At 42.1% G+C, this 15,904-nt stretch overlaps 1 protein-coding gene across 1 annotated transcript in view; it reads left to right on the top strand.

Annotated features, from left to right (window-relative positions):
* Positions 1-15,904, top strand: part of RASA3 (RAS p21 protein activator 3) — a 154,806-nt gene that overhangs the window by 60,163 nt on the left and 78,739 nt on the right. Inside the window, exons 3-4 of the mRNA XM_066619056.1 lie at positions 7,152-7,255; positions 15,746-15,840. Of these exons, the coding sequence (XP_066475153.1) occupies positions 7,152-7,255; positions 15,746-15,840 (199 nt within the window). The remainder of the gene's footprint in view (positions 1-7,151; positions 7,256-15,745; positions 15,841-15,904) is intronic.

The raw sequence follows: 15,904 nt of genomic DNA on the forward strand, positions 1-15,904 counted from the left end.
TCCCCCGCAATGACTTACTGCGGTGTACAAACTCCCTGCAAGTTTGAGAACTGCTGCCATAAAATACTAAATTGTATTATATTTTAGAATTCGAAGATTAAACTTGGAAAAATTCATAGTTAAGGAATGCAGGGTGTTAAAATGTACATATTCAACCATTTTTCATAATTGCACTTTGCCACGTTTGCCATAATTTGCCACATGTGAACTTTTAAAAATATCCTTGCCTTACTATAGCACACAGCTGTGCCAACGCAGCATGTGCTTCATGCTGTGGTGGTGGTGAGTGATCAGGCAGCTAGCACAAGGTATGTAAAAAAAAAATTACTTACTTCCTGGTAGTCTGACTTAATTGCCTGTAGGTCTCCTCGGATCCACACCAGCTATTTTGCTGGCGTAAGTCTGAGAAGAGGAAGGGGTGGTGGGACAGATGGAAAAATCAGGCTTGCATCCAGTGTTCACCCCCACCAGCCTATTCCTTGTCTTCTGCCCTCCCCCTGTCTGCCTCAAACCTTGCCCACCACCACCTTACCTGGGCCATCAGAGTGTCTGGGTGAGTCTGGTGTGCGCAAAGTGCTACTGGCCATTTCCACGAATGGTTCTGTTGTGTGCAATTGTTGCATGGTTTTTGCACCATCGCAATGGGGTCTAAGGCAGTGGATCTTGCAATTTGCTGCTGTAGGCCCTTGATAGGATTGGGCTGATAGAGAAGCAGTGTGGTCATTGCTACTAAGCTGGAACCAGGGGTTTTGCTAAAAATCTATCTCTGCTATGGTCTCCATTGGTGAATGGTGATAGTAGTGGTTGTTGGGAGAGCAGATGATAACTATTTAGCCCTTTATAGATAGCCCTTATCTATAGCCCTTTATAGATAGCCCTTTATAGATAAGTAGCATCATTCTAATCTCCATTTTGAATAATATTTTAAATACAGCATTTATTTATAGAAGTTCTGTTTCTGAAACTTTTCATGTTCTTCCTTGACAGCTTTCTACCCATTTATTAGAAATAGTAACAAAGAGGTCCGTTCAGCTATAGAATAACTTTATGGCAGTTTGAAAGTTCAAGCAGTGCTTTTTTCAGTCTGAAAGAAGCACAAACAGGTCAGCTTGTTAACAGTATTTTTTTCTTGACCATTTTGTCTGTTTCCCATTTGGCCACATGTTTCTGACTCTCTTTGTTTTCCTTTAGTTAAGTGAAAACGTGAAGCACTGCCAACAGTTGCTTAGAAAGCATTTTTTTCTTAGTTTATAAAATGAGTTCTATACACTCAGGCTTCTTGGGATTGACTGCAGTGACCTCGCAACCCTCAAGTACATAATGTTTCGGGAAGTATACCAAGGCAAGACTTGCAGTTTAATAGTAAATGTTCTAAGCAATTGTGTGGCTCCATTTCAGTCTTCAGAGGATGCTTGCTTGTTCCCCCCATGGGTGTACCCAATTAGTGTGGAAAAACCAGTTTCGTTATTTTTTCTTCTTCTTTCTAAAATACAGAACTTAGTTGCTAACTGGGACAGTCAACCTTGCAATAGGCTCACATTACAAGCCTTGGGTCCCCTTGAGGAGAAAGGAGAGGTCGAAATACAATAAAGGCACAATCCTGAACCGCCCTTGGGCTGGTGCAAGTCCCTTGCACTGGCCCGAAGGTATCGCAAAAGTACCGTAAGGCGCCTCTGGAGGCTGAATCCATGCCATTGCGCCAGGAGAGTGGTGCGTTTGCACCGGCTGAGTCAGGCTGGCACGGCGGTCTGGGGAGGGCAGGAGGAGGGTAAATGGGGCATTCCAGGGTAGGGGAAGGGCGAATGGCAGGTGGGCAACCTATGGGCAGCCTAGGGCCAGGTGGGGAGTGGGGCCAGGATCCATCCGTTGGGCTAGATCCTAACCCCACTCTTCAGCAACTCAGCGCAGCACAGGGCTGTCCGGATCTGTGCCACCAGTTTAGGTGGGACAGATCCGAGTAGCCCCATTAGGGATGCTGCCACATTAGCCAGGGTAAGGAGAATTAATTCCCGTTGCCCTCAGCTGAGCTGCAACCAGCCCCAACCCTGTGCTGGATACAGTGCAGGCCAACTGACCTGCCTGCTCCAGCACAGGTTAGGATTGAGCTGTAAATAAACTAAAATACAAACATAGGGCCCAATCTTACCCCCACCCACCCCATTGAAGCAGCTGCGCAAAAAAAGAGAGCACACTGTATCCAGTTGTGGGGGGGGGGGAGATTGGGGGGCTTCAGAGGGGAAAGGAATTATTTCTCCTGACCTATTTGTAAGCTTTTCTGTCTGCAGTGTATCTCCTCAGGCATGTGCCATCTCTGTAGCTGGCACAAATCTGAGGAGAAGATAAGGCAGGGAGGCTGTTAAAAGAAGGGATAAGATCTGGTACATGCCATTGTGGCTGGATTCATCCCTCCCAAAGCCTCTCTGCCCCACCGTTCCTCCTGTTTCCTAGTCCCATAGCCACACTTGAGGACAGATGTGGAGGTTGCCCTTGTACTTTCATGGAAACCTTAATGAAAAGCAGTATGCAGACTTGGTAAATTAAATACTTTAGAATAACTGACATAAAATTGTGTCCTGAATATGTGTACCAATTTCATTCTCATATCTCCATGGAATTCTTGTGCCACGTATAAACAAATGGAATGCCAAATTCACAAGTTAAACCAAAGACGTCACACATATTAGGACAATAAGGGAAGAGGTCTGGCTCAGTTGGTTGAGTCTTGTATGCCTGAAGATCTGAGGCTGCCAGTTCAAGACAACCAGAAGTACCCGAGAACTGACGACACGCTGATATACTGATGAGCTGACCCTAGGTGGCAGAGAGGAGTTGCCATCAAGTGGAGCGTGGGAGGCGAAGGGCCAGAGGGAGGCCAGACCGGGAAGGAATCCAGCTGGAACGAGGAGTTCTATGAAAGACTAGAACTATACAATTGTAAAAATCCCTACGGGGGTTTAGAACAGCCTGCCTATGTAAACCGCCTTGGGCAGGAGGTCTGGTCTAGAGGGTAATGCCTCCGTTTGCCTGAAGATAACATCCGCACGTCACCAGTTCGAGGCCACCGGCACCGTGAATGGTGAGACCTTGAAGCAGCTGACAAGCTGAGCCGAGTTATTCCACCTGCTCTTTGGTGTGAGCAAAGAAGTGTCTTGGCTGCCCTCCATGTGAGAGATGAAGGAGTTACCTGTAAGCTTGCGTGGGAGGAAATCGGACGCCAGAATGTGATACCAGATCAAAAAGATCCAGCTGAAATGTTGTGGTTCTTGAAAGATAGAACCTTTCTTTGTAAAAATCCCTACGGGGATTTAGAACAGCCTGCCCTTGTAAACTGCTTTGAATAAAGTCTGAGGAGAAATCTGACGACCAAGAAAGGCAGTATATAAATACATGTATTATTATTTATTATTATTATTAAAGTCTGAGTAGAACTCTGACGACCAAAGAAAGGTGGTATATAAATACCTGTATAAATAAATAATATTGTCAAGTCAATGAAGTTCAGTACTTTTAAGTTCAATTTGTTTCTGTGGAATGTTAAGAATGGGTTTCAATGTCTCTGACTGAAATCAATAGGACAAAAAATGTCAAATTTCAACTGCATAGTATCCAATGTGTTTTAAAAGTACGCATCTATAGTATTAATTTATTTTACGATTTTTAAAGATACTTTTATTTTACCTTTTCACAAAATTGTACAATCATAATTACAAAAAATACATGATATCAGCCATTTTCAACCACTGTGCCATGGGACACTTGTGTGCCATGAATGGTTCCCAGGTGTGCCGCGAGAATTTGGGAGAGGGTCATTTATTAGTAGGGCCAATGGGGATGTGACCCCCCCATTGACAGCATGGTGTACCTTGTCAGTTGCTAAAAAACCGATGATGTGCCTTGACCATTTTAGTGCCTCGTCAGTGTGCCGTGAAATGAAAAAGGTTGAAAATCACTGTGATAGATGGATAGATTGTTTAAGAAATGAGTGGAAACTATTTTCATGGTGACTGTGAAAATCTTGAAGTCCCAAGAGTAACAGCATTGTGACCCTATCCAAGGCATAATTCCTGAGTGTTTAGGATAACATGACTGAAACATGCTGGCTGCTGGCAAAGCTTTGTTCATATTTGGGTTGAGCAAGATGATATGCTTGCATTGGGTCAAACAATTATGCTGAGAAGAATATCTGCCCAATCCTATACTTTTTCCCTACCATAGCATGCAGCCCTGCTAGAATAATGTTGTAATGGTGAGGTCTGATTAGGAGACTTGGAAGAGGTAAGGGAAAATATATTTCTCTCGTATCTCCCCATAAGCCCCTGAATGGCCATCGGGTCTCCTCAAACCTGTACCAGCTCTCTAGCTGGCGCAAGTCCGAGGAGATAAAGAGAGTGTGTCAGCTAGCTCTGGAGGGGATAGTATAAATAGAGGAGTAATCCGATGACCAGAAAGGCGGTATATAAATACCCAGTTATTATTATTATAGCATCGGGCACAAGTTACTCATGCTGGGTGCAACCCCTTCCTGCCTCTGACATGCTTCCATCCCATTCTGTCGACTCGTCAGCATTAGCGGAGCTGCTTCGCTGCCAATGCACACAGGATCCTCCCCACTATCTTCAGTAGTGGCCCAGAAGCACATGGCTTCTGGATCAGCGTTAACACCATAAAGCGATTACCACTGCTGGAATGCTAGTTGGCCGAATAGGACTGATAACACAGGCCTACAAAACTGAGGGTCAGAAAAGTTTTTCCCAAACTTTATGGTGGTTTGATATGAATTTGGGGTGCTGATTCCAAAAATGGCATCCATTTTGCCCTATCACGTCTAGTTTTGGAGACATGGCATAGCCTCTTTAGTGAATGGTTCAAGCAGCTTCCTCATGAAGAAGCCATGGTGTAGGCTTCCTCATGAGGAAGCTGCTTGAACCATTCACTGAAGAGGCTATGCCGTGTCTCCAAAACTAGACGTGATAGGGCAAAATGGATGCCATTTTTGGAATCAGCACCCCAAATATACCCAGGAATTGGTGTAATGTTTCAGGAAGCTAAATGTGTTTTGGCCTTTGTAATAGGTACTGATCTACTTATTTTATGGCATTTAACCCCCAAAACAAAGCACAGATTCTTCAGACATAAGCATTCAAATATAGCTTCTAGCAGTAACTCTCAGTTTAAAAATACATGTGAATCTCCCTCACAATTTCATTTTATTATGGGGATTTCATCTTATAGGGATTTACTATAAACTCATCTTTTGAATTTGCACCCTTAGGTTTGATTCCTACCAGAGTGTAAAGACAGATTTTTTTGTAAGGGGAAAAATAGAGACAAGCAATCAACCAATTAATTAGAATTAGTTTATATTCAATACACTGACAGATGTAGCAAGTTTTGCAGCTGATTCATAATTTGGTTGTCTAGGTCGGTTGGTTGACTAGTTGCATTTGACTGAAAAAGTGTCAGAATATATTAGCTGCAAAGCATGACTAGCTATTTGTGGCCTCCCTTAGCATAATTCTTTAATGTAATAATTGGATAGTGAAAGAAACAGACAGGATTTTTGCTAGGAGTTTATCACCACTCTCCTTTTCAATTAGCAGAATTCAAGAGAAGCCATTTAAGCTTCTGAACAGAATTTTCTTATGAGGACTGTGTCTCATATTGGTTTTCTGTTTGATCTCTTTCTGAATGCATACTATGTAAAATATTGTACAATAGGTACACTATTGATCTTATTGAATCTTCTGCGCATATTGTTATCAAATGTGTCATATATGGATTAATGATATATTTAATGGCCTCAAATATTTATTTATTTACTTAAAAGATTTATATTTAAGCTTTACTTAAAAGATTTATATCCCGCTTTTCCCATGTCAAAGCAAATGCCCAAGGCGGTTTACAAATGCCACACTAAAATGTACAATATGTAAAACAATAAAGTCATAATAGGGGCAACTATTTAGACCAAAGTATCCAAAGATACAGACATCAGAATTCAGACAACAAAGCATCACTCAAATGCCAGGCAAAACAGAAACAATTTGAGCCCTTGCTGAAAGGGCATGAAGGAGGGAGTAGCTATTAATTTCCACGGATGGGAATTCCATAACTGAGGTGGCTCTACAGAGAAGACTCACCCTCAGGCCACCATCACTCTAACTCGGGATAAAGGCAGTACTTGTAGGGGAGCCCCCTCAGATTACCTAAGAGGGCAGGCCGAAATGTATGGGAAAAAGTGGTCCCTCAGATAACCTGGACCCAAACCATGAAGGGCTTTAAAGTTCAATACTAGTACCTTAACGAATGGACAACTAGTGCAGTCACTGAAGTAGTGGTCGAACAAAATCAAACCTCCTAGCTCCAGTAACCACATGGGCCTCCACATTCTGCACTAATTGCAGGTTCTGAACAAGGGCAGCCCCACATAGAGAGTATTACAGTAATCCAGTCTTGAAGTCACAAAGGCATGGACCATATGGTTGAGTCTGATTGACTCAAGCACGACAGTAACTGGTGCACCAGCTGAAGCTGGGCAAATGCACCCCTGGTCACCGCTGCCAGTTGCCTTAGTTTGACTATAACTAAGACTTTATAGCCTATATATATATATATATTTATTTTTCTTGTTTTTCCTCCTTGTAACATACAAGGTTTAACATTTGGGAATAATATTTTCAATAACAATATGCATTTCCTTTTGCACTTTGCAGTACTTGCAGACAATAAGAACGCATGCTTTATCTCAAAACATCTATGAAAGGGCAATTGGTTAGCTTCTGCTGGGAGGCTCAAGCATGACAGAAAAAAAATTAAATGGCTTCTAGCGTAGGAGGTGATGCATCTTGGATGCATTGCCTCCTTTCTTCTCTCACCACTGTGAAGTCTCGGAAAGCTTGACGTCTACCTGAAGCTTGAAGGGGAAGCTTGAAGAGGAAGACTCCCTTACTTCCATTATGACCTCAGACCTCTAAAAAGGGCCTTTAAGCTGATTGTCGGATAGCAGTGGCAACTGACAGGAAAACAGGCAAGACCAGGGTGCAGAGTACAGGCTGTTATACTCCAGGGAGCAGATTGCATGTGCCAGATTTGACTTGATTATCTCTGATTTCCTGCAACTTTGCTGATGTGTATTGTTTTGTTTTACATAGCCCATTCTATGGAGAAGACTTTTACTGTGAAATTCCACGGAGTTTCCGTCACCTGTCGTTTTACATTTTCGATAGAGACGTTTTCCGCAGGGATTCAATTATTGGTATGTGTTTTTGCTGATATAATTTAATTGTTAGTATGTTTCTCTGTTAAAGGTAATTTTTAATGTATTCTGCCATCTTATTATAGGCAACAGTTAGCATCGCTGGGAAATAATTTTTCTTTACTGCTTCTTTTTTTTTTAATTGTGTAATGAATATTCAGAATATCTATCATATGTTGAGATTTAAGCAAATATTTTATGGGTTTAAAGAAAATTCTAGGTAAGGAACATTAACCTCAAAATTAGGTTATGCTTAAATTTTGTAATTCGTTGTAATAATAATAATAATAATAATAATAATAACAACAACAACAACAACTTTATTTTTAACCCGCCTTTCTTCCCAAAGGGACTCAAGGCGGCTTACAACATATTAAAAACATAATTTAAAAACAAATAAAAACATATTAACACATCATAAAAAACAGCAGTCAGAGTAAAAAATAGGTAAAAAGAGCATAGAGCAGCAGCAAGTCATAAAAGAATCAGGCCTGTAAAAATATTAAAAGATGTTAAAAAGATGTTAAAAGGCCGAGAACTCAGAAGGCCTGTTTAAACAGAAGGGTCTTCAGGCCTCGCCGAAAGGTCTCAAGAGAGGGAGCCATTCTTAAGTCAGGGGGAAGGGAGTTCCATAGCGTTCCAATGTAAGGTGGAATGTATCTTTTTTTTTTTTTTTACCATAAAAAAGAACTTACCTGAACATACTATGAACCGTATGGCTTCAGTTTATCTGTTAAGAAGGATAAAGAGATTAGTCAGTCTGACTTATTATTGAAGTGGATGCTTTAATTTTAAACTCTTGTTTTCATGCACTTCAAGTTTCTGAACTGGTGGCTGGCCTAGACTCTCCTTACAGCTTAAGGGCCTAATCCTATCCAACTTTCCAGCTCCAATGTAGCAACAATGCAGCCCTGTGATAAGGTATGGGAACATGTGTTCCCTTAAGAAGGCCCCAGTGACTGCCCTTCCACCTCAGGATGCAGTGCACACCCCACTAGCAGAACTGCACCAGCACTGGAAAATTGGATAGGATGGACTGTCAGTAAACAATGAATTTGAGTTGGTTATCTTTATGTTTTTAAATAGTGAAGCAATACATATTTTTGGGTGAACATTTTGTCTTGGCAGTCTTCCAGTCCTTAGATGAAGAATGCATAAGGATCTCAGTTGGGCTGGGGGAGGGTAAGCAAATATTGCAACATGATCACAAGTTGAAAACAAAAAGAACATGGGCATAAATGGATGTTGGAAAAGAATCATGGAGGCGAAAATGCATTCTGTCAAAAACTATTGCCATAACTGATTAAATGTGAGCAGGCATAAAATGATTGTAATAAGCATGTGGTATGAGGTGGGAATTCCCTGGATCTCAGTCATGATTGCAGTGAGTGACTTCCTGTATAAGTAAACCAAATTTGCCTTAGTTACCCATATGTAGTATGAAGGTGATGCTGCTGCTCCTTGCACAGATAGGATTGCTATAAAAACTAGTGAGTTAAACTATACAAAGTTCTTTGAGTATTGGGGGGGGGGGGTTGTGAAAATATGTTGGGATAACCAAGAGGTTGAAAATGAGCTATTTAATTTCAAATACTTGCTGCCCAATCCTAACCAGAGCTGATACAGTTGGGTTGCTTGGCCCACACTGTATCTAGCGCTAGAAAGGAGCGGGCTGGAGGTCTTCTCAAGGTGAGGGGACATACCTCCCCTTACCCTAGATAAAGCCTTAGCCTGTGCAGTGGGGCTACTCGTATCTGCACCAGCAAAATCACTGGCGCAAGTTTGAGCAGCGTCGTGTTGGACTTCCAAGCCCAGGAGGGGGAATAGAATTCAGCATGTGTTACTGCCACCAATCCAATACCCTCCCTGGCCTGATCCACCCTCCCCACTCCCATCCTGTTACACCTCCTCCCTGCCCCTGTTCTGCCCTTCCCCACTCTTGCTTTGCCTGGCAGGAGCTTACCTGCTCGGTTGGGTACTCCTTTTGGATCCAGCACCTGTGGAACAGTGCTACCTGTTCTTCAGGTGTCTTGATATACTTTACTACATGTTTGTGATACCCTATGCCGAAGCAGTTAGGATTGTACTGTTAATCTCTAAAATTGTTATTTTAGTTGTATGTGATATTCTAAGGGAGATTACCTTATAAATTGATGTGGAGATTACTAATAGATTTGTGTTCCTATGTTTACTTGGTGTGTACATGTGTAAACAGGTGGGACCTTGGTATCCACTGATACTGAGGTCCACCTTTAAATGCCTTGCAGCAAGGGAAAAAAGCACCACAATCCAATTTCCTACCTTCGTGCTCTGAATTAATTGTAATTTCATTCCATTAGATTCCATCATTCAGCTATTCTAGTGGCTGAATGCAGTATAGTTTCTATAACAATGCATTCTGGAGTGACAATAGAGGAGCAAGAAACCAGGAAGTGGGTCTTTAAGGGCGCAATCCTAACAGGCAGTTATGCCGGCATAGGAGCCCCTGGAGGGTCACAAATGTGTCGTAAAGCACGTTTACGCCTCTGTGGGAGGAAGCTGCGTCGGTGCATCCAGATATGCTGATGCGCAGAGGTCGGTGGAAGCCTCCGCGGCAGCTTCCTCCCCGCTGCTTGTGCCAGCGCACCAGCACTGACATAAGCAGCGAAGGTAGGCGTGGGGGTGGCGGGGAGGAGGCAGGAGGGGGCGTTTCTGGGTGGGGGGAGGGTGGGCGATGGGCAGCCCCGGGGGTGGGGGTGGAACCTGCTAGTTATGCTGGATCCCAACCCCTGTCCCTAGGGAAAATCGAGCATCTTCGAGCCACTCCGCTTTCCTCGCATCATCTCCAGAGGTGACGCAGGTCCGAGGAGACCCATTGGGGCCAGCAGCCCTCACCCAGGGGTAAGGGGAAGAGTTTCCCCTTGCCTCTGGCTGAGCCGCTGCTGGCCAGAGACCCGCGTTGGATGCAGCGCAAGCCTCCTGGCTTGCCTGCTCCAGTGCAGGTTTGGATTGCGCCCTATAGCTATTTTTCTACTGATGTGGTATCCACTAATTTTTTTTTTACTCCACTAGGATAATGAGGCATGACCTGTAATTCACTTTATGAAATCAATAATAGGACGTATCCAAAGAAACCGAATTTTGATTCGCCATCATTAACATTAATGGAACTTAAGTGAGTGGTAACTAACTTGACTCATTTATTTCAGTGGTCTTAGTCAGAATAACTTCTGAATAATTCTCACTGAGGGTAATGGTGGGGAAAAGAGGTCTGCCTTCATCTCCTACTTGTGGGCTTCCCAGAGTCAGCTGTTGTTCCATTATGGGAAACAGAATTCTGGACTAGACAGGTCATTGACCTGTTGCAGCAGAGCTTTTCTTATTTTCTAATGATTCACTTTCTTTGGATACAACCCAGTAGACCTGAACTAAAAGATTATCACATTCAGAATTTGGATTATCTAGAACTATATCTGATGATCCTCTGTGATGGGGGAATTCTGTTGGAAAAATTATTTGCTATTGATGCAACACATTTGCAAAAGTTTTCAAAGCCTTTCTTTTTCCATGAAAGTAAAATCTGACCTGTGCATCTGATGTACTTATATGGCAGACTAAAAAATAAAAATACGTTTTGAAAACTGTAGAATATTAAGTTTTGCTTCATTAAATTGTCAGCTATGCTGCCTGTTTCCTCTCTGATTCTGTTCATTTTTCCTTGTGGCATGACTTGCATGATGAGAAATATGAAGTCATAGTCAGCAAAGAAAACCCAAACCTAACCTGATAATATTTCCTGTGCTTAAAATGTCTCAGCAGAAATTAATAATCCAAAAGGAGAAACATGTTTGCAGATAGATAACATTTTTAGAGCATCATAATATGCCTTTTTAATACAAGTGAAGGAATGGACCTGAAAGGAAAAGAAAACAAGTTTATGGTGTTGTGTTTATGCTTTCATTTTCCTGACACAATAAAGGTTCTTTGCAGTAATTAATTTTTAGCAGTGTTTCTCAATCTGTGGTACTGGTCCTACTGGTGGTACATCAGGTGGTGTCCAGTAGTACTCACAGGACCCCCAGCAGCAGTAGGAGGCTCAGCTTGGCAGATAAAGCTCCAGCGTGCACTTTTTGCACACTCAGAAAAGCCCTCCTGTTTGCCCTGCACCTCTTACTGGTGTTTGTTGCATTGCATCTGGCCTCCCAATCCAGAAATAACTGGAAATGACATCATTGCCAATTACTTCTGGTGGTACTTCTAATAGGTGAACCATGTGTAGTGGAACTGTGAGGGATAAATATTGAGAAATGCTTACAGCACATCAAATGTTGTACCCTCAAGGAAGTGCTTCTGTGTGATGTTGCCTCTTTTCACATTGCTCAAATTGCAATACAGGTGGAGTTTCTGTATACATGGATACTGTATTCTTGGATCTGGCTTGACACAGGTTCCCTGAACCCACCTTGAGCCTGAGTTGGCCCAAACTAAGCCCTTTGAAGGTGATCAGGGCTGTGCTCCAGTTGTTTCCAGAGGGCTTTCTGAAGCCCACAGAAGCTGTGTGCGTCTGCTTGTGGCCTCTGCAGGCTTCAGAATGGCCATTTTGACCAAAAACAAAAAACTTTCCAGTTTCCTGAGGGGAACCTGTTTTTGTGACATTTTTTGCTCTTATAATATATTCTGAGGCCTGGAGAGGCCCTCTGGAGTGCAGCTCTGGTCACCTCCAGAAAGCTTAAAGGGGCCCAAACAGCAGATTTCATTATCCGTGGTTCTTGGTATCCATGGGCGGTCCAAGAATGGATCCCCCGTGGATACTTAGGCCCCACCTGTACGTTGTTACTGGGGAATTTTTTCCTCATCTAGTGGAGGCATTGCAATTTGGATGGCTGTCTGGAAAGTGTAAACATTCACATCCATTTAATGATTCATTCCTGTGAAGTCAGTGACATGAATGATGTTGATTTTGTTTCTCTCTACCTGCCCTCACCACCCATCAGTGTTGATGGCGGTATTTAACTGGCAGAGGAGACTCAGGTGACCAAGCTGATGCACACTGTTTTCATGTCTAAGTGGTGGTACAGCACATACTTTGTATGTGGAGGATACCAGATTCAATCTCCGGAATTTGGTGAGATTCAATTTACACATTCCGCAGACTGACAGGATAAGCTGAGGTGTTTGAATTCTGGACTATATGGAGTCATATTTTAGAATGCCTTACCAGTGAAAGAAAACCTCACTGCATGCAATAAATGAGCACATTGGAGGAACGGTTTAGCAATATAGTCCTGTCTCTGATTTTCTCTTTTACTGATGCAAGATGTTCTTTCCACGAGGGAGGATTCACAAATACGACTCCCCTTTTTCAACTTGTAATGGAATTATTCAGAATTCTGCCATCCTGCGGTTGCAACCCTATGTATGTTTTCCTGGGTGTAAGCTCCATTTAACACAGTGGGACTTACTTCTGAGTAGACATGCCTAGGATTTTGTCGTGAGCTTACAACTTCATTCTGCTGACAGTGAATCACTGATTTAACAGACCTTGATTTAACAAGCTTCATAAACAGAGGATGTTTTCTGCTCCATTAAAAACTAGTCATATAAGTTTTGCACATGCACTTCTCCATTGCCTTTGGTGCACTCTGATTTACTGGACTTTTGGCATTAATCAACACTCCTTTCCCCATTAGTCCATTAAACTGATGGTTCACTGTAATGTGTAGATCAGATCTTAAAGGCTATTGGGTAGCAAGTCTAGGAATTAGCTCTGCATGAGGTCTTAGAAAGTCACTGCCATTTCCAGAACTGTGCCAAATCCATCAATAACAGAGCTTCATATTTTCACTGTCAAGGTGTTTCTCTAACCTTTCAGCTCTCATGCATATTATGTTATGATGCATATATTATGCTTTGCTATGATTATATATTATGCTCTTTGCACCCCAAAAATTCTGGAGAAATTCTATTTCAAAAAGATGAGATGTGTGAGTCTTCCTGCCTTTGATTAGAAGGGTAAAAAGGTCTATCTTAGTGCTATTATGTAAGATATTTCATGGATATTTATCAATAAGGACTTAATTCTGAATGTATTTTACCAGACTGCAAAGGGGAGCCTCCAAAGTTTCAAGAGAAAATGAACGTTGAACTTAGATGTGTTAGGAAAGGGCCTCAGAGGAACTCAAGGCAAAACCTAGAGAATAGCTCAATAACAGAATTCTCAGTAGGTCTGTAATAAACAGTTCAGCATGTGTGACCTTCAGTTAAAAACAGGAAACATGCTGTATCATCTGATTGTTTAGCAGTCCTCTGAAGGATTAAAAGAATGTTTATATATTGGGTATCCTTCATGTTACAGTTAGGCAATTGTTTCTGGCCTAATTGGCAAAGTAGGGAGACAAATTAGACATTAAAACTTAACATTTATGTTGGAAGCATAAGCTGCTCAAGCCTAAGCATGGCTCTCTTCAACATATTTTTGCAAGGTCTCTCACACTGAAACCTGAGCTCAATGAAATACCTGTTGCAACAAGAATTTTCTAACAGGGGAAGTTATTATTGCCCGAGATATACTGTTCTGAAATTAGTTCATTAATTTCAGGGAGGCTAGTCAGTTTGTGATCACTCTCTGATAGCAGTCGCCCCATGTACTGTGTGTTCAGACGTCCAAAAGGAGCTGAAGAAATGACTGATGTATGAAAGAAAATACCTTTGGGAAATGTTGTCTAAAATCTGCCAGTTGTGAGAGGAAAAAGGTGGCTGAGTGGAATGCTTTGCTTCTGATGATGTAATCACTAATTGTAACCAATTAATGTTGCTGCTGCTCAACCAGATTGAGCGGTCTTCTGGTGGAATTCTAACTACCTGAACCTTTTATATGGGTTGGGAAGATCATTACCCTCCTGCTGAGAAGGTTCTGGTCAAAATAGTTTGAGGCTCAAACTTTGAACTAGAGGTAGAAAAACTTTTTTCTAGCTCTTCAAAAATAAAGGGGCAAACTTCTTGATTTCTTCCTGTTGGAGCGCTAGTCAGACTGTCAACAAGAATATAAGGAAAAAGTCAGGATGCAGAAGGGGAAATAAGGCACATAGGTTTCTTCCAAGTAAGGTTCTTTCTCTAGATTTTACTGTGGAAAGGGTGTCACAGATAAGCTATTGCAGGCAGCTTTCTTATCGCCTAAATGCAGTGCCTGCCAATTAGATACAAAGTTGTAAGCTTATCACTTGATAGGATTGCCTCTGTTGACTTAAATTACAATCCTGTACACACTTAGCTGAAAGTTAGTCCAATTGAATACAGTGGTGTTTACTTGCAAGTTAACATGTATATGATTGCACTTTCAGATAACTGTGCTCATGCTGAAAACTTCTAGAGCAGGGGTTGGCAACCTTTCCAGTCAAAGGGGCTGGACTCTCAATAATGATGACATCACTCCATCACTGACTTCTGGGTCGCTGAGCTCCTGGAAGTGACTGCACGGAGCTCAGCTTTTCTCCCCCCCCCAAATGTGCTGTATGCTGGGCAGAGCATGGCAGAGCTGCCTGCAGGGACTCCACAAGCCTGGGCAGGTGCCTCTGCTATGCCCTGTCCAGAGCACAGCAAATTGGGTGGGAGGCATTGCCTTCCAAGTCAAGATCCATGTGGACCGAATGACTTTGGGTGGCAGAGTGGATCCACGTAGATTGCCATCTCCTGTTCTAGGGGATCAAGAGCTTATTGCTGTGTAACTAAGTAGCATTGGATCAGAGTATTTGTACCATTGTTGGCCTCACATTGTTGTACCATTGTTGGCAAAGCAAGTGAGGCAATCCCTTAATTTTCAAAACAGTTGAAAATTATACCAGTGTTTCTGTTTGAGTGTTTATTTATCTCTTCCACTCTTAGTTAATCTTTGTTTCATCATGCTAAGTCAGATCTGTTCTTTCTTTTTGTCTATCGTTTTCTTTCCCTGCATACTACAGTGTGGATCCCTTTACCAAAGGGTTATGTGCTTAATCTCTACCAATTTAAAAGAATATATGGCTGCATAGCTGGAGGAGGGCTAAAGCGGATCAATTCTGATGGAAGATCAGTGTTAGCAGCAAGGTGGTGCTTTTTCCAACCAGAAATAAAGTTCTCTATAGCTTTGTTCCCTAGTCTGGCTTTGGGTTAGGCTGCGCCAGTTGACTCCAACAACTTCCTGTTTAACTTCTATTTTAAAAAAATATATCAGAAGCATGAAAACACTTAGTAATAGTAGTGATTTGAATGATTAATGCTGCCAGATTTGACATTGTGCTCCGGTGGCATTATCTGGAAGACGTCAGCAACAGAAATGCTGCAAGAAGGCATGTGTAAAGAATTTAGGAACTTGTCTGTGTTTCAAAGTGGAGAGAAATTTGAAGCATAAAGGAATGACATGCTGTATAAATAGTCCTGCCATGTGTCCTTTTTTAAAAAAAAAAGTGTATTGAAATGGCCATGTTTGTCCTTTATTTTTGACTGGTATTTTATGGTTAATTTGATGTATTTCAGGAAAAGTAGCAATATTGAAGGAAGACTTGCAGAAGTACCATAACAGAGACACCTGGTTTCAGCTGCAACATGTTGATGCTGATTCAGAAGTACAGGTGAGATAGTTTCTTTTACACTGTTCCCATTACTTGGTCCATCTGGTGATCTTAAACACTAAAG

Source organism: Tiliqua scincoides, chromosome 3, assembly GCF_035046505.1.
Source record: "Tiliqua scincoides isolate rTilSci1 chromosome 3, rTilSci1.hap2, whole genome shotgun sequence".
Taxonomy (NCBI): Eukaryota; Metazoa; Chordata; class Lepidosauria; order Squamata; family Scincidae; genus Tiliqua; species Tiliqua scincoides.